Raw genomic sequence first — 23,840 nt, 5'->3', positions numbered from 1 at the left:
TGGAATATCTGTGATGATACGTGGCAGAAATAAGAAAAACAAAATGGGAACAAACAGGAACAGACACTTAAGAGTCATAAACTGTCAGATGCAGCCTGCTACAGAGACAGCATCAACCACTAATTCATATAAACTGGCTTTATTAAACATTAGATCTCTGTCAGGAAAATCCCTTTTAATTAATGACTTTATTATTGACAATAATGTTGATGTTATGTTTTTAACAGAAACATGGTTACATGAACTTAATCGCCAAAATTTTCTTCAACTGAATAAAAACCAAACTGAAGTAATAATCTTTGGACCAATAGAGGAGAGATCTAAAGTTAGCACACAGCTTCAGTCGCTTCAGCTAGTAACCACTGATCAGGCCCGAAGTCTAGGTGTAGTGCTGGATTCAGACTTGAACCTCCAAAAGCATTTAAAGACAATTACAAGGTCGGCTTTCTATCACCTGAAGAACATTTCCAGGATTAAAGGACTAATGTCTCAGCATGATCTGGAAAAACTAATCCATGCGTTTATGTTTAGTTGAATTGATTACTGCAGCGGTGTTTCCACAGGTCTGCCTAAGAAGTGGATCAGACAGCTGCAGCTGATCCAGAACGCTGCTGCCCGTGTCCTCACTAAGACTAAGAAAGTAGAGCACATCACCCCAGTTCTAAAGTCCTTCCACTGGCTCCCGATATCTCAGAGAATAGACTTTAAAATACTTCTGTTAGTCTATAAATCTCTGAATGGCTTAGCACCTAAATACATCACAGACTTGCTATCAGTGTATCAACCCTCCAGACCACTCAGGTCTTCTGGCTCCAGCCTGCAGAAAGCCTGAGTTCCTTTAAATCAAGACTAAAAACACATTTGTTTAGGATTGCCTTCCACTGTTCTAGTTAAACAGTTCAGCTGAAACATATTTTCTTTAATCAAACTGTTTTTAGTATTCTTTTTTGTTTCTGCATTTTTTATTTATTTATTTTTTTTCCTACTTGCTTTGATTCTGTTTTATCTTCCTGTATTTTAATCATGTAAAGCACTTTGCATTGTCTTTGTACTGAATTGTGCTATACAAATAAATTTGCCTTGCCTTACTGGTTTGTGACGTCACGGTGCGGTATCGGCTGTTGATCAAGTCCCAGTGCTGTATCTGGTGTTTGTCACAACGCGCTATTATCCAAGTCATCTTGAAAACATTCTTCTTCCAAATTTTGGCTACATATTACGGGTTTTTTCTCTGGCCAGAAGTTCGATGGCAAATCCTCCCTCTTCAAGTTGGCGATCCAACGACCAACCCGTCCGTGGAGGATCAGGAATCAGAAAGGTGGAATAACTCTTTTTTTTCACTTTTACCGGATGTATTCCAACATCCAGCTGCCATGCACGTGGGCATTGTCAGTTTCACTATAGCTCTGGTGAATTTCAATGGTGAAGTCCTCTGGAAATCTTCAATAATTGTTGTTGATTGCAGATGTGTCTAGTAGTTCCCATTGATTTAGCTTGTAAAGCGGGGAGAATGGCGCTAGGCTTACCGCACCGTGACGTCACTGCTGGAAGATGGCAGGAGGGAGGGGCTACTATATTTGGGCAAAAATGGCCGCTCCCAGACTCAGTGATGGTGATGAAAATTATTTTTTTTATTTTTTTATTGATTAACGCTAAATTTATTAAATCACCGTAAACGTGTTAGTTTTAGGTATAAATAACGATCCATTGATTATTCCTTGCTGACCGGACTTTTCCTTTAAGTAATCTCTTTCATTTCTACTTTTTCTCTCTCTTCAGTAAAACCTTTGATAACTCTTCTTACCTCTGTTGCTATGTTCCTGCAATGCACGTGACTTTTAACATTAAATCTTCATACAGACTTCATCTTTTCATTGTTATGTCTACTGTATATGTAGCACTGATTCCAACATAAAGTCATGGGAAAACTTATCAGATCACTATTGTTTTCATTAGTTTCAAGCTCTAAAGGTATGTTACCTGAAGAAAGCAGTGAACAGGACCAGCTAAAGAAAGCATGGTATAATACATTTCTGTATAGCATCAATTCCTAAAAAGTGTTACCTCAAAACGCTTGACAGAGACAATTCAGTCAGACAGACAGACTGATAAAAGTTGTTCTAGTTGATTGAATTCAGTCATTGTTTTTAAAGTATTTACCTGTAAAATCACCACTAAAAATTGGCTTGTGTTGATGACTCTACAGCAATCTCTCATATTAATCAGCAACAGAAAAGAGGAAAAACTCCCTTTTTACAGGAACAGACAGCAGTTTGTTTGTTTTGTTGTTTGACCTGTTTATTATCAGTCAGTCCAATGGAGCTAAAAACTGGCTTCTTTCAGAAAACAGCTTTTACTTCTGCTGTTTCTTTTCTTTTTTCCTTTTTTTTTTTGCAGACTCCTAAAATATTGATTATGAATCCTTTACATCTTTCTTTCATTTGTACCATCATACAGCTGAAGATGGAAGTAGTATTCATAATAATGAAGTTGGACTTTCCGGCCTCTACAGCGCCCTCTTGGGGACACAGTTCCTATGATACTTGATAGAATATAAAGGGTAAAACCTTGTATGGATTACTAAAGGTCCATGACGTGCCTACCTCTGTAAAACCTTGATATAAAAGAGTGATTCTGACGCAGACTCCTTGTGTTTAGAAACTAAACCTGTTGCTTTCTGCATCAATTTTACCCAACAAAACACATAGTTCAGAAGATGAGAGAGGAAGGCCTTGAGAGAATCAAGACATGCAGAGAACGCATTGATAAAAAGATAATTACAGCTCTCCAAGTCCATTTCAAGGACTAATCTTTGTTCTTCAAATCAAACATAAAAGCCAATTCTCTATGTTAATGAGCTCAATCACTCCTCCACAAGGCCTCAATAATTCATTCCTGCCAAGATCGTCAGACATCCATAATGAATAACATCCAGAGTTAATTATTTACAGAGTCATTCTTTGTGGCACGGTGCAGCGAATGACACTGAGTCACCCGGCGTGTATTACTGGCTGCTGGATGTGTGTGTGTGTGAGGGGGTTGTCCGTCTGGGAGGTATTTGGACTCACGACAGAGGATTCACATCGTGTCTCAAGAAGCTCAGTCAGAGCAGAGAATGTGAGCTACCAGCTCCCCCATCAGCATGAAGCAGAGACATGCACACTGAAAAATGAGAGAAAAAATAAAGTCACATTTTCTGTAATTCTGGAAAACTCTCCAGCCTTCAGGAATTGGACAAAAAAAAAATACTTTGAATTGGCTGGAGGTGGAGGTTTTGCAATGAGCTTACAAAATTCTGGCAGTCCCTGGACTCTTCGTTTAGCACAAGGTCTATATTTGGTGAATCCTCTAAACTTTGCCCCCTCAGACTCAATAAATTTGTCAGAGCATTCAAAAAAAAAAAAACTACTCCTGGTCATGGCATTAAGGGAAGCATTGACATTGCTGTGCTCTCTAGCAGGTAATCTCAGCAAAATAGAAACTGTTTTATCTGTATTCTATAAAGTTATGAAACCTTTTTGTAATTTTTTTATTTCCCTGTTATTTCTTCTAAGTTGTTTGTTCCTCTGGAAATCATGAAAGCTGTGAATTGAAGCCTGGGTTGTTTGACAGCCTGACCGGGGATCTAAAGGTTTGACCAATCTGAATAATGCATTGAAATGTTTAAAAAAGACGGGGTAAAACCTTTGTACTACTTGCAGGTCTTCATATTTAGTGTGAAAACATAGTGCTGAGTTTGATGTTATGTGACAGGTGGCAGCAGAATGTAGCGACGACTCCTCGCTGCAGTGGAGCTCAGAGCAGGCCGCTGAAGTGCTGATTCACATGAGGAATCTGACTGAAAGGCTGCAAAAACGGCAACTGAAAGGTGGGAGGACACGTGTGGGTTTATGTCTTAACATGTCTTTCTGAGTACAGCAAAAAAAAAAACTACTGGAGGCATAGTAAACCCAATCTAAAGATAAGGAAGAAATTCTCAACATACGGTATTTGCCCTTAATATAAGCAGGTAAGTATGTTGACCAGCCAATTGAATAGATGCTTCAAAACCAACATAAGGTAATAATAATAATATATTATGGGGTTGTTTATTTTTTTACCTTATTTTGATCTTAAACTACCCAACTCCATTGAAAAATTGCCTTTCCTATTTAAATCAAGGGAAAAACTCTTATTTCAAGATCTTAACTGAAATAAACTTTAGTTTTGCAACCAGGGGGTCAAAATGTAATGTAACACATAAACTGATCATTTCCTAAATGGTCTTTAGTTGGAATGTTTAGTGACTTGTTCATCTCATCAAGATGTTTATGACTGAGTTATAACATTTTTATTAATATTACAGCTGATTTTGTTTTTGCACTTTTTGTTTGTTTAATTCTAAAACAAATGTGTGTTGAAACACAAATGGGATGATGCAATGGCAACAAATAATCAGCATTTTGACCAATCGGCTGGAGATTATTTTGTCCTACTATTTAAAAATAAAACAAACAAAACAAATTATTTTCCTAGTAATAGGTTTATAGGGGCAAGAATAAAACAGTTTGACATGTACCTGTTTATTTACTGTCTAGGACTCCTAAAAACAATAACATTTTTAACAACAGTCTGTGGTCAATTTGATTTATTTGTAAGAAGTTTCACCTATTTTTTAAAGGAAAATTACTTTTAAAAGGGGAAGTTATCTTGTTTAGGCCTTTATACCATTATGAAGTCCTAGGTGCTTTATTTATTTTGCGTTATAGGCAGAGATGGGAAGTAACGAAGTACAAATACTGTACTCAAGTAGATTTTTCTGATATTTTTACTTTACTTTACTACTTATTTTTATGGCGACTTTTTACTTCTACTCCTTACATTTTCAAAAATTGGCTCGTTACTTTAGTTTTGAATCATTTCAATGGAGTTACCGTTATTATTTTTCACGTCATCAATACCAAATTCAATCTAATTGGATGGGAATCTACGTTGCATTTGACGCACCACTACAAGATGAATCGACAGATTCGGCGGTATTCATTGGCGGCAAATCATTGCAGCTTGGTGGCGGTGGCGTTAGCATAGTAGCATGGACGACGAGATGATTGAAAATGAACACAACGGAGATCTAGTCCTATTGGCAGACATCCATTTAAAATGTAGGCAACGGCATGAAAAAAGTGGTTTCTACTTTTACTTTTATACTTTAAGTAAATTTACAAGCCTGTACTTTGTTACTTTTACTTGAGTAAAGAAGTTTAATCAGTACTTCCACTTTTACCAGAGTATTTTTTAACACAAGTATCTGTACCTTTACTCAAGTATGGAAAGTGAGTACTTTTGCCATCTCTGGTTATAGGTTGTCAATAAAGGTGTTTTCACACTTATCATATTTTTTGCAACCAAAGCAAAACATATGATTTACATTTTAACCTAAAATAAAGGCATGTAACAGTAGTGAAGCAACATAAAGCAATGTAACAGACATGTTTCTAGCAACACCACTGTCCTGATTTTAGCTATTCCACCCGTGTTGGATGCAAAGCAACAGTCACTGTAGTTGGAAAATCTAAACTTCTGTGTTTTGTCCCATTTTGACGACCAGTAAGAGATTAAATGTGGCTGTATGGTTGGATGAAGGAATGTAGCACAGACTAAGCTTCTTCCAAATTTGCTGCCTCATACTTTCATAATAAGATTTCCATACTGTAAATAATTTTAACACATGAAATTCTACAAGTTGTTCTTGATGTTTAAGATATCAAGAAATCAGATTTTAACCTCTGAACAAGAAATAAGAGGCACCACCTGATCAAGCATTTTTGGAGTGTAATAGTAACTTTAACCCTTAAATAAATAAATAAATAAATAAAAAACTAGGAAACTGATGTTCTTATAAGTCAATCCTGAGGGAAGTATAAATCTATTTAGACCTGGGTTCATTTAAGGCAGGTTAGGTTGTGCTTCTGAGCCACCAACTTCCAACCACAAAAATTCGTTAAAGGAACCTGAGCCAAATAAAAAAAGAAACCTCAAAAAAACTTACAATTAAAACAAATTGTGAGTATTTTCAGCACCAGGTTTTTAGCTCTGTGTTTTCTTTTAATATTAGCTCACAAAAAATCGAAACTTTCACGTTTTTGAGCAAACAGAGCAAACCTGCTCCCGTTGGCTGCAGCATCAAAAGAAAACCTTAAGTCATAAAGTTTTAACCTTCCAGAGATTCACCTTCAAGCGGTTTAAATAGTTAATTAAAAATCCCATATAGTTCTGTACTTTGGAGAATTTCACCATTATTGGAAACTTTCCTCAGCAGTCACCCTTTCATTGACCTCACTCTTAAATGATGAGATTGTGGAGCTCATTCATTTAAATATCATGCGTATTGAATAATCCTGTAATCTCTCTTTATGAAGCTTTGCCCTTGCTTGAAGTCCTTGCATTGATGAATGAAAGTTAACTCAGACTTCTTCTTTTGCTGTAAATATTTGGAAATCAAAAAAAGAATGGTCCCCTCTATTTGGCATTCATTAGAAGCAAAACTTTTAAATGAGCATGAAACATTCATAAACCGCTACATCAATCTAAAGCTTTTAAGCTTTGTTTTTACTCATTTTTACACAATTGTGTTAGTAAATATAGCCTTTCTGTATATATGTACCGTGACAACATCATGTGATTGGGATTACATCACTGCGCATGTGTACAGTTGGTAAATAAGCTGAAGAGAGCGAGTAGGGAACTCCGAGCATACAGTAGTTGTTAATAAAATAAACGTTCAAGATCACCTATGAAAATTTAAGGCAGGAATTTCCATGAGGCATTAGAGCACGGTCTGTTCGATCTGGACTTATTTGGTAGCTGTGCCAATGGCTACCAGTTGGTCAGATGGTGCCATGTGTGTCTTAGTAAGGAGGTTTGGAATATGTAGCCGTATTTTATCAGAAACAAATAGAGTAGCAGCCATTCAGAATGACCCTTCCCAGTCAAAAGCCAGCTGAATGGCTGCAAAATCCCCTCCAACTTCCACCCACTGGCCTTCTCCTGGGCGTGAATATTTTTTACTCTGACTCCAACCTTTCACTGAATTACAGGGTCTGACTCTTCTCTTTAGATCCTAATGTCCACAATCAGGACAGAAAGAATATTTTAGTACAAAGATTGATGTTTAAAAAGGAATTATAGGAACCAGCCAAGGAACCAGACAAGGGCCAATCAAGGAAAGTGGGGAAACTTTTACCCCATTTACACTACCCTTAATAAAACCGTGCTGAGACCGGTCCGAGCTCAGTAACTGGGATAACTTATTGTGTGTAAATGGAAAGCAAACTGAACTGAACCGAGCTAGACACAACCGAACCGAGATAACTGCAGACCAGTTCCAGAGGTGGGCTCGGCTCGGTTTTTCCCTGGATCGGTTCTCTGATAACAAGAGCACATGAGCAGAACGCGTCATCTCCGTCTGGCTGCACATCCCGATTCACTCTCCATTCCAGTAGTTGGCGTTAATACCCCTCCAGAAGTTGCTTGCCAACCAACACAAAACAGAAGAAGAACAACTATAAACAACAACGAAAGGTTGCCGTCTTTGCCTGACCCTCCGCAAACACTGAAGTACAGCAATAATGATCGAGCATAACTTTCTGAATGTGACGGGTGATTCCCTCCTTCTTCGTCTTCTTGTGTTTAATGGAGGTTGGCAAACAACTTTTGGTGCATTACCGCCACCAACTGCTTGCTTTCCTCCTTCAATACTGGCAGTAATACCGCAGATGGTCACTAGGAGGCGAGGAGTCCAGGTACTGAGATAGCGTGATGTGTAAACGGTTGTCAGAACCGAGCCTGGTTAACTGATCCGAGCTCGGACCGGTCTCGGCATGGATCGGTTTTTCAAGGGTAGTGTAAATGGGGTAATTGAATGGCTACTGCTGTAGCTTTGTGTCTTTTTGTGAAAGGCATATAACCTAAATATGTACCTTTAAACTCCCCAACAAAGGATGGCTGGAATCAGTCATGTATTGTATTTCAAAATGTCTGCTGTATTATTTGTTTACTTACTTATTTTGTTGAATATTTGTTGTAAAAACGTAGCTATATCTAAAAATTGCCTGTTTCTTAGGTGAGACAATTCAATTCAGTTCAACATAAAAGAGATTTTCATACTGCGTGTATTTTACTTCATTTAAGGGTTTAATAATGCTTCCCTGCCTTAGCCTGCCACACCTCCTTTGTTCCCTTATATAACATTTATTACACATAAAAACAACTGCTTTAAAGCAAATGACTAAATAAACAAAAACGGTCCCTCCAATTGAACTTCTAAAGCTTTTAAATGTTTTATGATGCATTTACTAATTATTCATTGACGTACAGAATGCCAGGAGGCTGAGCCAAAGATGTGCCAGCAGCCCGAGGCGCCCAGTAATGGAGGCCTGGCGTGTGTGACGGCCTCAAACAAGCGTTACTGCAAACCCATCTGCGATTCTGTAAGTACTGCATAATAATGCATACACTCCCAAATAAAAGTCTAAAGCTGTGCTGAAAGGGTCATCAGATCTGGCTTTTTGTTCAAAAATCATAACCGTAATTGTTCTTCACAGGGATATGATTTTAGTTTCCTGAGGAGGAGTCGCTTGTTTGAGGAATGTGGCGAACAAACTAATTATCGATGGAGCAGCCTATATGTAGGAGGGAACAGACTGGCTGTGTGCAATAGTGAGTCTGCTACTTCTTATTGCTTTTAATTGCCTGTGAAGATTAGTTTAACATAAATTTAACTAAACCTTTTTTTCACTACAAAAGCTGTTGTACAGTTCCTCTGGTAATCGTTTTGAAACATTGAAAAATTATGTTTTTTTGTTTGGCTCCAGAAGCCGCTTTGCAAATTTCAAGCAGACCATCTGCATATTTTACAAAAGACTGCCTGACGACCAAAAGCAGCAGCGAGCAATGGAACACAACCATGGAGGTTCTTCTGAAAGAGCTGAAGGACGAAGGCGTGACAGGAAATCCCACCTATCACTGTCTTCTCTGTGGACGGCCCTGAGGAAGACGAACCGAGAGCAGGATAACAGCTTCAGCGTTCCACTTTTTGAAGGTCTCTCTGGTGGAAAAAGAAGCATTTAATAAACACATTCTTCAATCTTTGTGGTTCTTTGGTTTCCATAGTAAGAAAGTCTGTAACTTTGTTTCTAAAGTTGGTGTGGAGGCACTATGAAGTGTGTGAGCTAATGCGCTTAAAGTTATGTGACTATTTTTTGCGGTGAAAAATGTCCAAATATAAATTTTAATACCATGGATTAATCTAATGCTCAATAACTGATAAAAATATAAACAGATAAAGTTTTTTTTACAGATACCAAATATTTTATTAGCCGATCACAGATCGTGCTAGCGATATTTTTAACCTGATACAGCGACACTGTGGGGCTGCACGGTGGCGTAGCAAGAAGGTTGTGGGTTTGATTCCTTTCTGTATGGAGTTGCATGTTCTCCCTATGCATGCGTGGGTTCTCTCTGGGTACTCCTGCTTCTTTCCCCACAGTCCAAAAATATGACTGTTAGGTTACTTGGCTTCTCTAAAATGATCCTTAGGTGTTAATGTGCATGTTTGTATGTCTTTGTGTATCTCTGGGTTTGCCCTGCGACACCCTGGTGACATCAGTAGGGTGCACCCCACCTCTCACCCATAGAGTGCTGGATAGGAACCGGCCCCACCGTGATGTGACGCTGATGGATAGGCAAAGAAGATGGTCAGGTGGATAGAGCTGACACAATGATAAATATTATACAAGTCTCAATCCGAGTAAAAAAAGACAATATAAGCAAATCAAACTAACCATTAATAATGAATAGCAAATGCAGGGAAAATGGTGCATATGCTTCATGCAATTTCAGTGCACGGCATCCTCCAACATCTTCAGCAGTTCAACAAACTGAAGAAAAGTCAACAGCAGTAACTTAAAGGAATAGTACACCCAAAACATGATTAGCCTTCATTTTCTACTCACCTCCATGCTGAACAACACTCTGGAGTACTTTTTTGATATCTCAAATGCATCTGGAGATCTGGGAGGCTTCTTGCTGTCTGCTGACATTCAAATAATGGAGGTCCATGGCGCCCGAGACAGAAAGGTCCATAAAAGTCCACAAAAACGTGTCAATATTCCTCCATACTGCTCGTCCAATGTAATCCAAGTGTCCTGAGTGGGTAGCATCCAGAATTTACTCGAAACGAAGTCATTTAGAATGTTTTTAGAGCATAAACAGTAGTGTATAGGATTTCCTGAAAGCGTGCACATGCGCGCTCACGATTCTACGGAAGCCGGCAGACCAAACCGGAAGGAAGTGCGCATTCAGCGTCTGGTCTGCCGATAATGCAAGCGTAGAAGAAGAAATGTGCTGTTTACCTGTGCAAAGAAAGAAACAACGAAAGAAAAATGTCTGAGGACTTCAGTGTTGAGGAAGAGCATGAGTTCTTTGCCGAGCTGAATGCGCTGGTTTGGTCTGCCGGCTTCCGTAGAATCGTGAGCGCGCATGGGGGCGCTATTAGGAAATCCTATACACTACTGTTTAGGCTCTAAAACGTTCTAAATGACTTCGTTTCGAGTAAATTCTGGATGCTACCCACTCAGGACACTTGGATTACATTGGACGAGCAGTATGGAGGAATATTGACACGTTTTTGTGGACTTTTGTGGACCTTTCTGTCTCGGGCGCCATAGACCTCCATTATTTGAATGTCAGCAGACAGCAAGAAGTCTCCCAGATCTCCAGATGCATTTGAGATATCAAAAAAGTACTTCAGAGTGTTGTTCAGCATGGGGGTGAGTAGAAAATGAAGGCTAATCATGTTTTGGGTGTACTATTCCTTTAAATTACAACCCAGTTTAAATAATTCAATTTACTGCCTTTAAAGTTAAACATTGCTATCATTAAATTGATTTAAGAAACTCTCAAACCGGTTTTTTCTATACAATGCAACTTTCACATTTCCTGACCCGATTTTCGATACTCAAGAATACACCACGAAATATTTCCACACAAATGACTTGAACCCGTAAAGGGATGTGTAAGTCATCTTTTTCCTCTACCACGTCTGTTTTGCCTACCTCTTCTTTCACCTCTGCTATCTCCGCCATGTCTGTCTTGCCTACTGTTTACCCAGGTGTGTGTGTGCGTAACAAGTATGGTAGTGGTAGCGAGGTAGGAGGTCAAAATAGGTTTAGCGCCAACACAGCACAGGAGTCAGAATTACGACCGGGGGCAAATGGATCAAAATAGACCGAAGAGGGAAAAAAACATGAATCTATACTCTTGCGGACATGTGAATGCATCAGATCGTCGGCTGTTGGATCGATGCATCAATATAAAACCATTATTATTTACACCCCTATACCATGCCAAATGTGATTACACCTCACCTCCTCTAAATACGTACCCCCTCAATCACTCCACTCATATTTATTTACATGAATAATATCAATTGTTTGAGGCTCGGACACTGGCTGAAAACTTTGTGTTCAGTACTGATGGATGATCAGATCAATGGATTAAGAAGAGAGAGAATTGGTGTTCGCGCATGGTCCAGACACAGATGCTGGAATAAGCCCAGGGTGAATGGGCTCTCTGCAGATTCTCTTCTCAAGGAGGACAAGGGGTCGAGGTGGGTGGAGAGACGCCTGGTGAGCAGGAGGAACATCAGGAACAACAGGAACATCATGAACAATGTTTGAAGAGAAATATCAGCTGTTCTGCTGACATCAACACCTTTCCTAGATGTTGGATCTTGTTTTTTCAGTGTAGTCCTGTTTCTCTGACTGTGACTAACTGGATGTGCTTCATCCTCTGACATGGGAGCTGGATCGGAGCTCGTCTGCCTGGCTGTGTGTTTCCTGGACGGGGCCGCCTGTGGAGCTGGTTGGCAGTTGCCTTTTGTATCTATCACTGCATGAAAAGTGAGATTTTCGTCCCCGTAAACCCCCGTAAACTCCCGCAGATCTGCCTGATTTTCGTCAGTTTCCGACAATTTGCAACCCGTGCTTGTCCGCGTTTGTCGTGCCACAAATTGTCGAAAACGTACCGTGACGTATGTGGAGAGCGATCAGCTGTACTAATGGCCCTAATTAGCATATGAATGCAGCAAACCCGCGCGGCTGGCCATGTCTGGCTTGAATAACCTTCTCAGTATTGGCTGAAACCACTATTCTCAAACAAATGAAATCGCTCGTGATTGGCAGCAAAACCACACGTGGCCACGCCAGGATTTAATTTTCTTACTGAGTATTGGACGGAACCACTTCTTTTTAAACAAGTAAAGTCGCTCGTGATTGATTGGCATATATATATATTTACATATATATATATCTATTCATATATATATATATATTTATTCATTCATATATTTATTCATTCATATGGTGTGTATTTATGTTATCCTACACTACTACACAATTATTAGGCTACCATCAAGGACATGAATGAATTTATACAGGAAATGAACATTTGCAGGAAGCTGTTTATGCAAAGAAAGAGCTTTATTAAAACACACACAACTATATACAACGCGTATCCAAACACATGCGTTTCTAAAAATTAAAAGTCCGTGAACGGTCCGTTTGCTTCCTCGGGGTTGGAGGTAACAGGCAGCATTCCCTCCGAGGCAGGTCCGATGTGCAGACGCCTACTGTGCGTGGCCCTGTACTTCGGCATCGCTTCTAACCGGGACTGCAGCTTAACACAGAGTTCAGTGAGATCCGGCCTACGAAATGGCGGCGACCGTACAATCCATCCAGAGACACCGCCGAGGACGCCATCTTCTTCGTCGGACATGAGGCCGACGGTGGCGGACTTCCAGAGTTCCACTTCCTCATCTGCTAGCACACTCTGCCTCGCTTTCAGCAGCTGAAAAAAAAACAATGAATCAGCGCACTGCGTATGGACACAACACATCTATCAATGCACCTGAAAAATAGTCACCAAATAAAGTCTTACCCTCTTTCTTCTGGCCCGACTCCGAGCAGATTGCCTCCGCACGCAGCGTGTGGCTGGCTGCGTATATCTGAAGCTCCTGCGTACCGTCTGAAAATACGTCTTACAGGCAGCTGGAAAACAATTAAATGAGAGTGGTATAAATAAAAAATCAAACGCAAGTCACAGTAACAAGGAAGGAGAAAACATTAAAACAAGTCACTTACACACAATGTCGTCTTTATCAACATCGTGCAAATCTGGACTTGCTGATTATGGCTCCGAGCAAATAGGAGGTCACCGCCTCATTGTGAGGCGACAGTAGTCTGTGAAAACAAAATGTAAAAGCTATGATCGGTGTCTATCAGTATCCATTGCCTTTTACCGCAGAATGAAAGCATATTCTTTAAATCTTACCCTTGCTCCGGTTCATAGCGCCTGCAATTAGTCTCCGAGTTGTTAAGACGGCATACTGCTTCCTGTAATCACAAAAAATACACTTTAATAAAGCTTGTTCTTGCAAGGCTAGGCTAGATAGGCTAATAGCTAGGCTGCTATTAGCCGGTAGCTTAGGCTAGGCTGCTTTTAGCTTAGCAGGCAGTAATCGAACATATATTTACCGCTAGCATCTCTTCTTTGAGTTCGTCTTGTTCGATGCAGAGTCGCCATCGCGTCCAAGAGGAGTTTTACCCCGAAATCCAGACGCTCCAGACCGCCTGCACAAAGCAAAGCAGCATCCTCCACTGTGGATCCAGACCCCGCCGCTCTAAGTTTCTTGGAGATCGTACAGAGCATGCGCGAGATGAACCAGGGTTTCCGCGGATCAATAAAAATAATTAAAAAATCATTCTTTTTTTTTTTTTTTTTTAAATCAAGGCCTTAATTGGCACTAAAATTATTTAAATATGTTTATCGAAGTATTTATAATTCTTTAATAAAAAATGCTTATAAAAACAATTTCGTCAGATATATTATATCGCTCCAGGCGGAGAAAAAGCTAGAGGATATATATATACGTATATATGTGTGTGTGTGTGTTTACATACATACAGGAGTCATGGAACTCTGCTTACAGCTCCTTCATATTTCATGTACCCTAATAACTTGTGTACATGGTTCTTGTTGATGGCATTAAAATCATTTCTAATAGCATTTAAATAGCATTAAATTAGAGTCACTCATTCCTGTATGAACCCTGTGAGCGCTTAACTTAATATGACATATTAAAAAAATCCCACCATCATCCAGCATATTTTCAGTTTCTGCCCAAATATAAATATATATATTTTTGTAGATTTTTGTAACGGGGATAAGGATAATTCAAAACTGCTTTTTTTTAATGAACTTGTTCACTACTCCCAAACATCTCTTTTCATTCCTGTAATAAGAAGTTTCTTTTGAATGGATTTGATTAAAGTTTAAGTCCCTCGGTATAAAATAAATATTTTGATGGAGATGAGAAATCTGCTTCCTCGTTGGTGAATAACCAATAGTTTGGATCCAATCATTTAAATAAACGGTGTTAGATTTTTTTTTTTTTTTTATATATATATATATAAGAATTGTGCTATAATTTCTAGTCACCGATCTGTTGCTGCTATATTTTAATTTGACGAACCGGAATTTGTCGATGTTCTTTTTCCTGTTTGGTGCGATTGCAATTGCGGATCTTGACCTGGCCGGACCTTATGACCACAGTGTACCAATCTTCTGATGGCCACTTCCAACAGGATAATGCGCCATGTTATAAAGTGAATCATCTCAGACTCATTTCTTGAAACTTTTCCACTTAAGTAATTGTGAATTGAGCATATTGACAGACAACATTTTATTTTTTATCTTAAATGCAAATTTTTTTAAAAATAATTACTGCTCTAAATGTATTGCTCTGTCGGCTAAAGATCTGTTTTGGTCTCTATACTTTAATTAAATAAATCAATTCAAGCTAAAATGTGAGAGGCTATACTAAGCCTGATCTCTTTGTATCAGAGATTTTCTTCCTCAGAAAGATGTCACTTGGGGTAAAACCCCCCCTGCAACCCTGATTTGCATTTGTATAGCTCACAGCATGTTCATTTACATGTTAAAGCCTCCCCTAGAATTCCATGGGGGGGAGGCATGGGGGGAACACTGCCTAAGAAAGTCCACGTCAATTTCTGACAATTTACGGGAGTTTTCGACGAAGCCTGCAAATTGCCGTAAACTGCCGCTAACCTGAAGTTCCACGACAATCTACAGTGCTGTATATTGACGAAAATCCCACTTTTCATCCAGTGTATGCTTCTTTTTCTATGTCTGCTTCTGTCTCCTTGAACCCCAGTCAGCCTCAGCAGATGGCCGCTCACTCTGAGCCTGGTTCTGCTGGAGTTTTCTTCCTGTTCAAAGGGAGTTTTTCCTCTCCACTGTCGCTACAAGCATGCTTAGTGTGAGGGATTGCTGAAGAGTCAATGAGTCGATGCAATCAGCTGGTTTTTCTTAGAAAACTTTGATTCAATTTGACTGTATGATCTGGTGAACTGTAAATTGCCTTGAGATGACAAAATGTGAATTGGCGCTATAGAAATAAACTGAATTGAATTAAATTAAAGTGGGACTGGAGATTGGAGGTAGGTACCCAGCAGGTGATCCAGGTGAGTCTATTCAGAGTCTTCCAGATTGACTTTACAGTTAAGTTTAAACAAATATTTTCCTGTAACAGTGAAAAGTAACAAAAGTAGTCAAAATGCACAACTTCTGTGCAAGTTAACACTTCGGAAACCAGGGGCGGATCCAGATCATTTTCATGTGGGGGGCACAGGGGGGACAACGATGAAATCAGGGGGGCCACCTAAAAGTGGCAACAGAAATGAAGGCTGCCACCAACCCATCTCTCCACAGTTAGAACTTAGAAAACTAAGTGTAAACAATTACATTTCATATTTAAAGTGTTTTTATGTTTTCATTGGCTACATTACCGTTTTCATATTAATGGCCTTTTTATTTAGCAATTTCAACATTAAAATTTTAAAGTCCCCTTGTTTTCATCAACATTCAGCTAGTATGTGCTATTAGAAAACTCAGCAAACATGAGCCAGGCCAGATTAAAAATCACTTACGCACCACCATGAACAATGAAAGACTAAGTGACCTTGGGGTGCTAAGTGTGGAGTCCCCGAGAGCCAAAGCCTTGGATATGGATCAGTTTATTAGGTTGTTCAGTGGTCGACACAGAAATCGGAAAATACAGTTGTACTGATGAGTACTTTCTACTGCGACAATGTATCAATTTAGCTTAATATACTTAAGACTGAGTATTGGTTATCCTTTTTTTTATCCTTATGTAAAAAAGTGAATATTGCAAGAAGTGAAAAATAATAGTGATGAGGGTTGTTCATGCACAATAATATTGCATCTGCTTAATCAGTTTCAATGCAGAAAAGCTGCGTTCACAAGAAGCTGTGCTTACAGGTAGAGCCATGGCAATTTTGCACAGTCTGAACCATTCATAGAATACATCCCTGAATGGCTCCAAGAATACTGTGAACTCAAGCAAACTACTTAAATTTTTCATTCCAGCTGCCCTCTTCCTCTCCAAGATCCGCTTGGCTTGATGTAGCTCGTGCTTAAGATCATCCAGGTTTGTTTTGTAAATGGTTCCCAACAAAAACAGAGGAATCTCTTCCAAAAAGTTGTTGCTTTTAGGATTGAGTGCTTGAATTCCTTTCATGATATCACAATTGGTTTTAGAAAAACGTCTCTCTAGCTCAGCCTTCAGAGAGCTTTTAATTTGAAATGATACAGGAAATGTTGAGTTCCTGCAGCTTAATGCAAAAACTTTAACAAACAGAACAAAGTTTACCGAAATATGACCAATTATACTATCGAACAGTGGGATGATACAACAAGTGTATTTCAAATAAAGTCCTGTTAACTTCTGTACTAGTTAAGGAAAATATGCGGAAATACGGTATAACATTTTAGCAAGCGTCACTTGTTAGCTTGCTGGACAGCTATCATTAACATTAGCGCTGATTAACTCTATATCACAAAGCAGACTACTTGTAGCTTATATAAATTCAGCACACACACAAACGAAGCCCTAAACAAATGTAACACAGTAAAGAGCCTTCATTTGTAACAAAATAATCATTGTCTTGTCATACTTATTACATGCAATTATCAAGAAATATAAAGATGTTAGCTCTCTTCCAGGACTGTACTTTTAACGGCACTTTTCAAAAACTTTTGTCGCATTTGAAAGGCAGAATAATAGACATCCGTGAAAGCCAATGACAATTGGGGTGGCACACGGGGTGGCCAATCAGATCACAAGGGGGGCGGGTGCCCCCCTTTACCACCATGGTGGCTCTGCCTCTGTCTGAAACACAGTGGTTGCTAGGGGAGCGGTGAGTTTGATTTGATGCTCTATCTGGGAAGCTTCATATGACGCTGTCAAAAATCCCAGCTAACGCTGTAGAGGATGAACAATTAATGAAATTAAATTCTAAACATTTTGAGGTTGGCTAAAACACTTTAGCATGGTTTAGGTATCTGAAGGTTATATTTACATACTTTAAATAAACTGGAGGGAAAAAGAACACCAAATACCTCAATAATTTTAGTCCATCCATTTTCACACCTTTTCCTAAATGGAGTAAACAAGGGGGCGGGTCCCTTTTAGGGGGGGGGGGCCCTTTTTTTTTATTTTTGGGGGAAAAAAAGGGGGGGGGGGGGGGGGTGGGGAAAAAAGGGGAAAAAAAAAAAAAAAAAATTTTTGGGGGGGGGGGGCGGTGGGGGCATAAAAATTGGGCTTTTTGTTTAAAACTAAAATTTAATCACAGTTATTACAGTTTGGGGAAAATTTGTTTTTTGAGAAAGGGTGTTTCATGTAAAAACCGTTCTATTAAAAAAATACTTTCGTAAAAATGGGGCCCCTCCCCCCTATTTTTTGGGAGTTTAGAAAGTTTATAACATACTTCTAGAGGGGGCATTTTTTTACGGAAAGGTATTGGGGGGTGGACGGGTGTGAGTGGCAGATGTGTGAGTTTGGGACTTTCAAAAGAGGCAGTTTTTGAAAGCTTTTTGCACAAGAAAAAAAATTTATAAAAAGGGAAAAAAGCCCCCCTTTCAGAGATATTTTGGACGGACGGGACTAAAAGGTTGAGCATTTTTTGAATTGGTTATTAAAAATAAATAAACCCTTTCATTTTTAAAATTCTAAAAAAGAGAAAAAAAACCTGAAATTCTTAGGTATTTTTATTATATTTGTTAAAATTTTTAGGAAAAACTTAAAGGGATTCCATTTTTAAAAAAGTTCTTTCCTCCCTTTTCTAGAATGTTCTGTTATGGGTTTCTTTTTTTTTTAAAAAATTCCTCTATTTTTGGGACATAAAATTTTTGTTTGGGGGAGATTTTCTCAAAAAAAGATAAAAAAAAAAATGATAGTTTCCTTTTTAAAATCCGTTGAAAAGATTATTTGTCTTCTTCCTAAAAAATCTTTTTATGGTCTTTTTTTTGTTGTTTTTGTTGTTTTTACTATTTTTTTAGGGTGGGTGGGAAAAGGGAAAAGAGCCTTTTTATAATCAGCTGATTTTTTTTTTAAAGCTTTTTCTGTGGCACTAGCTTTATAAAAACCCAATAATAACCCCTATTTAGTAAATCCACCAAAAGTTTTTTTTCCTCCTCTTGGTCCTGATCTTTTGTGCAGGTCTGTTTTTTAAGCCCACCCAAAACCCGGGGTCCGACCAAAAAAAGGGAAAGGAGTTTTTCCCTTGCTGAAATGGTCTGATCCATTTTTCCATTTGGCCCTCTGGTGCAGGTTTGCTTCAGGATCATTCCCAAATGGCCCATTTCCACCCAAATTAAAAAAGCTCACAGTTTTTTGGGCCTTAGGGGGGGCCATTCTGGTGTATAAATTTTAGTAGGGGAAAATTTACCGGGCCCCAAACCTTATGTTGCCCGGGCAACACGTTACCAGAAGGTTTTTTGAATCTTTTGGGGGGTATAAGGTAGGTAATGAGGTCTTTAAAGGGACAGTTTTTACTTTATTTAAATACGGGTTTTATAAATGCCCTGTTTTTTGATTGAAAAAACTAAATTTTACAAAACTATGAAAAATCTTAAAAAATATTAAAGGGACAATTACTTTTAAAAACCCTTATATTTTTCTTTGAATAACATTTTTTTTCTGATCGTAAAAGAAAAACCAAAAAAAACCCCAAAAATTGAACAAAAAAGGGAAATTTAATTGTTTTAAAAAAACAGCATTTTTTAAATTTTTTTTAAAAAAAATGCTTTCCCTTTTTTTGTTCGGCAGTTGGGGTTTAGAATTTTCCCGAAAACCCCGGGCATGGGGAATTTTCCCAAAGGGGACTGCTGATGACATCAAAGTTTTTTTGGAAAGGGATCTGAAGCCCAGTTTTTTCTTATCTGTTCCAGCTTTCATCGGGGAAGATCGCTCTTGAGAAGCACGTTCGAATCTTAGCAAAACCCGCCAGACATCGTTCTCAGAACCCACACCCCTTTTTTGGGGTCGATATTCGATTGAAAAAATTTAAAACCCATGGAGCAAAAAAAGTTTGGTTTTTGGAAATGAAACCTCTCCACCCCCAAAATTTTCATGGGAAAACATGGTGGCCTTCCCCTCCGGGTTTCGACTATAAAGGGCCATTTTTTCCCAGGTTAAAGTTGACACTCTGTCACCGGGGGAGCTGAAAATCTAGCCAACCAGAAAAACGGTCCGGGAGATTCCAAGGGGGGAAACCTTTTTCCCTTCTGCTACTATTGGGATCCCCCTTAATGGGGGTTCGGCTGAATTCTTTCCTTCGCTGTTTAAAATCTACGTCTCAAAACCCCAAAACCAGGTTTAAAGAAAAGCAGGGTAGCCATCTTTTGGGTTAAAAGGGAACCCCAAAGATTTCACCCCAGTGCGGGTCTTTTTCTGAGGCCCCGTACTCACACCTTTAATGGTAAGTGTTTTGTTGGTCAATAAAAACCCATGCGTTTGGGCCCCACATTTTGAAAAACCCATTTCTTTTATTTTGTCCCCCCAAACCAGATAAAAACAAGAGAAACCCATGGCACCCCCGGGGGGCCAACGGGGTTGGCTTGCCTTGCCCTTTTTTTCCCCTTTCCCCGAGTTCTATCAAAGCAACAGGTTTTGGCCAACCCAAAGGGCATCAGCGGTTTACGAGGGAAAATCCCTCGATGTGCATGAAGGGGGCTCCCCAAAAAAACCATCAAGGGGACCCCTTCAGCGGGTTTAAATGCTTCAAAAAAAACAGAGTGCACGAGAGGATTTTGGGGTTTCCTGCATGGGGAAAGAGAGAAAAAAAAGAATCGAGTTTAGGTTGCTGCCAAAGTCAAAAGGGGAGAAAAATTCGCAGCAGAACTTGGAAAAAAAAGTTAGAACCCTGAACGTAGCATGAGACTCAAAAGTGAAGAGAAAAAAGAAGAAGCAGGGGGAAAATTCACTGTAAACCCGCCTAAAAGGTGCGTTCAAAGGGTTTCCACGATTCCCACATTTTCCGGGGTGTGCGGGAAATGTCCTGCATGAAACTCGCCTTTTCCCGAAGAGGCAAGGGGTGAGAAAAAAAAGCCAGTAGAGAAGGGAGGGAAAGGCAGGGCTTTTTTAAAGGGGAAGAAGAGATGAGGCTCAAATATAGGAAAAGCTGAAAACCCAAAATTTAAAATGACTCCAGAAATCAAGGAAAAAGGAGGAAAAGATCAACTCTTGAAGAAATCAAAAATCTCACAATTTTACCGCAGGGTTTTGAAAATTCCTTTTTAAAAAAAAAAAAAACTCCTTTTTTTTTTAAGCTTTCCCCACAAAAAAGAGGGGGTCCATGAAAAACCGGGAAACTTCCTGTCAAAAAAAGGCCCCCATGCCCAAAAAAAAGGCCCCCAAAAAAAAACAGGGTTTTGATTTTCCAACCGTTAGAGGCCCCACCTTTTAAAAAAGGGGGCAGAATCCAAACCCGGGGGCTTTAACCCCAAAACCCAAACGTTTCTAATAAATGGGTGGCCATCATCTGCTACAAACCCCCTTTGGGACGCGGGGCTTTTTCATGAACCCCAAAGGGCCCCCCCCCCCCCCCCTGGAAACACCCAATTTCCCAACCCGAGGCCTGCAAAGGGCCCAAAAGAAGAAATTTTCCCCCCTACAGAGGTACTAGACAAACACAGGCCTCCAGGGTTGAAAGTGTTTTTTGGCCCGAAATTAAAAGGGCAACAAACTTTTAAAAATTTTCAAATTAAAAAAAAAAAAAAAAATGTTTGGTTTTTTCATTGCTTTGTTTCTACTGTAATCAGCTTTTGGGAAAAAGGGGATTCTGTTTTTTCAAATGGGGCAGACAAAAAAAAATTTATTGATTTGTCTTCAGGATGGTTTTTTTTTTCCTCCCAAAATTCTATAAAAAATTTTGGGGGGGTAGAAACCAAAAAAAATATTTTTTATTTTTCAAAAAAATTTGAACCAATTTTTTTTTTTTTTAATCATTTCCCTTTTAAAAAAATTTAAAAGGGCTTTGCTTTAAGACCTTTCCCTTTTTTCATTTTCTTTAAACCCTTGTCCTTTCCTTTTTTAATTTTTAGGGGGTGTCTTGTTTTTCCCGATAAAGTTGAATTTAAATTTTTTTTTATAGGGTTTTAAATTTCATGTTTAGGAAAAGGGTATGGAATAAGTGGATAGATAAACTTTGGGGAACCCTTCCCCCTTTTTGGGATTTAATGGGTTTAACAAAAATTGATATGTTTTTTTACGTTTTTAGACCACAAATTTAAAATTTTTAAAATTTTCATTTATCTAAAAAATTCCAACAGTTTAGGGTTTTTTTCCGGGGATTTATTGTCTTTGGGTGATTTGATCACCCAAAATTTTTAAAAGCAGAATTTTTTTCGGCTTTTTAAAGAATGGGTCTGGGAAAGGGGTCCCTTTTATCGTGGTCTATCATGGGGAAAAATGGCTTAAACCCCATTTCCCCGGGCAGACATTTTTTTTGGGAAAACCAATAGAAAAATTTGGGGGATGCGGGAACAGGGAAATTCATACCCCGCACATTTTTGCCAAATTGAGCGGCCATTGCTAGAAGATGTGTGGTTTATACATCCTCTGTGCATTTAAGTAAGACCAAAGAAAAGGTCCCTGTAGTCATGCCACTATGCACAGTAGTTGAGCTCTAGGAGACTGTGATCTCTGCAGACCCCTCATTCTGATTCTAATGTTGTTTGCATGGAATGCACATTTTACCAACTGATTCTGATTAAAACTAATTTTTGAAATAAATTATTTTGTGTATTTTTTTACATAACATTTGCCATTGCTAATGGCATACACAGTAATCTAGCGTACTTTAATTAAATAAATCAATTCAGGCTAAAATGTAAGAGTCTATACTGAGCCTGATCTATTTGTACCAGAGATTTTCTTACCTTTTAGAAAGATGTCACTTGGGGTAAAACCCCCCCTGCAACCCTGGTTTGCATTTGTATAGCTCACAGCATGTTCATTTACATGTTAAAGCCTCCCCTAGAATTCCATGGGGGGGAGGCATGGGGGGAACACTGCCTAAGAAAGTCCACGTCAATTTCTGACCATTCATGGCAGTTTTCGGTGTTGCCTGCAAATTACCGTGAACAGCCGTTAACCTGAACTTCCACGACAATCTACAAAATATGCTAAACTGTATAATATAATTTTTTTTTTTTAGATTTTTCATTGTTATTATAAGCATAAAAAAGCCAATAATTACATTTGTGATCATTGCAGTGCCACCAAACTTGTAGCACTTGTAGCACAGCACAGAATGCAGGCTGTGGGGATCAAACCAGGTACTTGCAACCTCAGAGCACAAGCGCACTGCTCTAACCTCTAATATATTAGCCTACACAGCCCCCTGGGCAGGGGCGGATCTAGAAAAATATCTATGGGGTGGCGAGGGGGGCAGGAATTTTTGAGGGGTGGCAACATATGGCATTTGTTTACACTGAATTTAATCACAGTTATCACAGTTTGGTGAGAATAGTATGTACAGTACTAGTGTTTCATGTGAAACAGTTCATATTAGAAATACATCGTACAATTTGATCTCATCTAATAGGAGATAAAAGAATGATAACACTGCTTCTAGAGCGGCATTATCACAGGAAAGGTATTAAGGTAAGACACAGGTGCTGAGTGGCAGATGTGTGAGATTGACTGTCAGAGAGGCAGCTTTGCAGCTTTTGCACAAGAAGAAACTATAGAAAGAAAAAGTTTCCCATCAGAGATCTATGGACTGAGCTGGAATAAAGTGAGCAGAACTACACAGTAGAAATAAATGGGTCAAGGCACCCGAACAAGGTACCAGACATCTATGTAATGTTTACTCTGAACACACATTTACCCCGTTTGTTCCTCATTAACTTGACATACAGCAGTTAAGGCAACATTAAAGGGACATTTCATGCATGTAGATCTGCTGTAGATCAAGGGTGTAACTTTGTGTTGAAAGTTGGTGAGGACGGCTCATAAGGAAAGGGAGCTACCTGCGCGACGCCTTTTTTTTTTGTTGGAAAGGATAAAGCCAAAAAAATGTGAATAACATTTATCAATTTAATGCTTACAGTTGAAAACATAACTGTTACAATATTCACTTATATATTTTGTGCAAAAAATATCACATAAATCTAAACAGACAGTACAAATCAAAGAAATCAAATAAATATATCAATTTTGTAGAACATTTATTGACAGTCAATTTTGGGTCACTTTTTGAAATTAATTTACTTTTAAACCAGGACTCGGACAAGATCTTATGGGACCTTAAGCAGAATATGATTAAGCAACTCCGTCTTTCTGTCAAGAACATCCACCAGCAGGGTATCAGTACTGATTTGATAGAATCTGGGAGAGCGGACTATGTTCAACCATC

The 23,840-nt window shown here is 38.9% G+C and overlaps 1 protein-coding gene across 1 annotated transcript; it reads left to right on the top strand.

Moving 5' to 3' along the window:
• The first annotated feature begins 3,352 nt into the window (after positions 1-3,352).
• Positions 3,353-9,128, top strand: si:ch1073-126c3.2 (uncharacterized protein LOC555816 homolog). Its single transcript, XM_038303141.1, has 6 exons — positions 3,353-3,460; positions 3,555-3,631; positions 3,754-3,868; positions 8,356-8,468; positions 8,583-8,697; positions 8,853-9,128. Exons 1-6 carry the CDS (start codon positions 3,418-3,420, stop codon positions 9,026-9,028), a joined length of 639 nt encoding a protein of 212 aa, XP_038159069.1. The 5' UTR covers positions 3,353-3,417; the 3' UTR covers positions 9,029-9,128.
• The last annotated feature ends 14,712 nt before the right edge of the window (positions 9,129-23,840 follow it).

The sequence above is a fragment of the Cyprinodon tularosa genome, unplaced genomic scaffold (genome assembly GCF_016077235.1).
Source record: "Cyprinodon tularosa strain WSP-4 unplaced genomic scaffold, ASM1607723v1 ctg505, whole genome shotgun sequence".
NCBI classification, from domain to species: Eukaryota; Metazoa; Chordata; class Actinopteri; order Cyprinodontiformes; family Cyprinodontidae; genus Cyprinodon; species Cyprinodon tularosa.
The sequence above is the reverse complement of the archived record's forward strand: the minus strand, read 5'-3'. Positions and strand labels throughout refer to the sequence as shown.

Bases quoted from the DNA above. Each gene is read 5' to 3' on its own strand.
- si:ch1073-126c3.2 (XM_038303141.1), top strand. From the start codon at position 3,418: ATGGCATTAAGGGAAGCATTGACATTGCTGTGCTCTCTAGCAG. The intron at 3,461-3,554 runs GTAATCTCAGCA...ATTTCTTCTAAG, and splicing joins ATTGCTGTGCTCTCTAGCAG to TTGTTTGTTCCTCTGGAAAT. The intron at 3,869-8,355 runs GTGGGAGGACAC...ATTGACGTACAG, and splicing joins GCAAAAACGGCAACTGAAAG to AATGCCAGGAGGCTGAGCCA.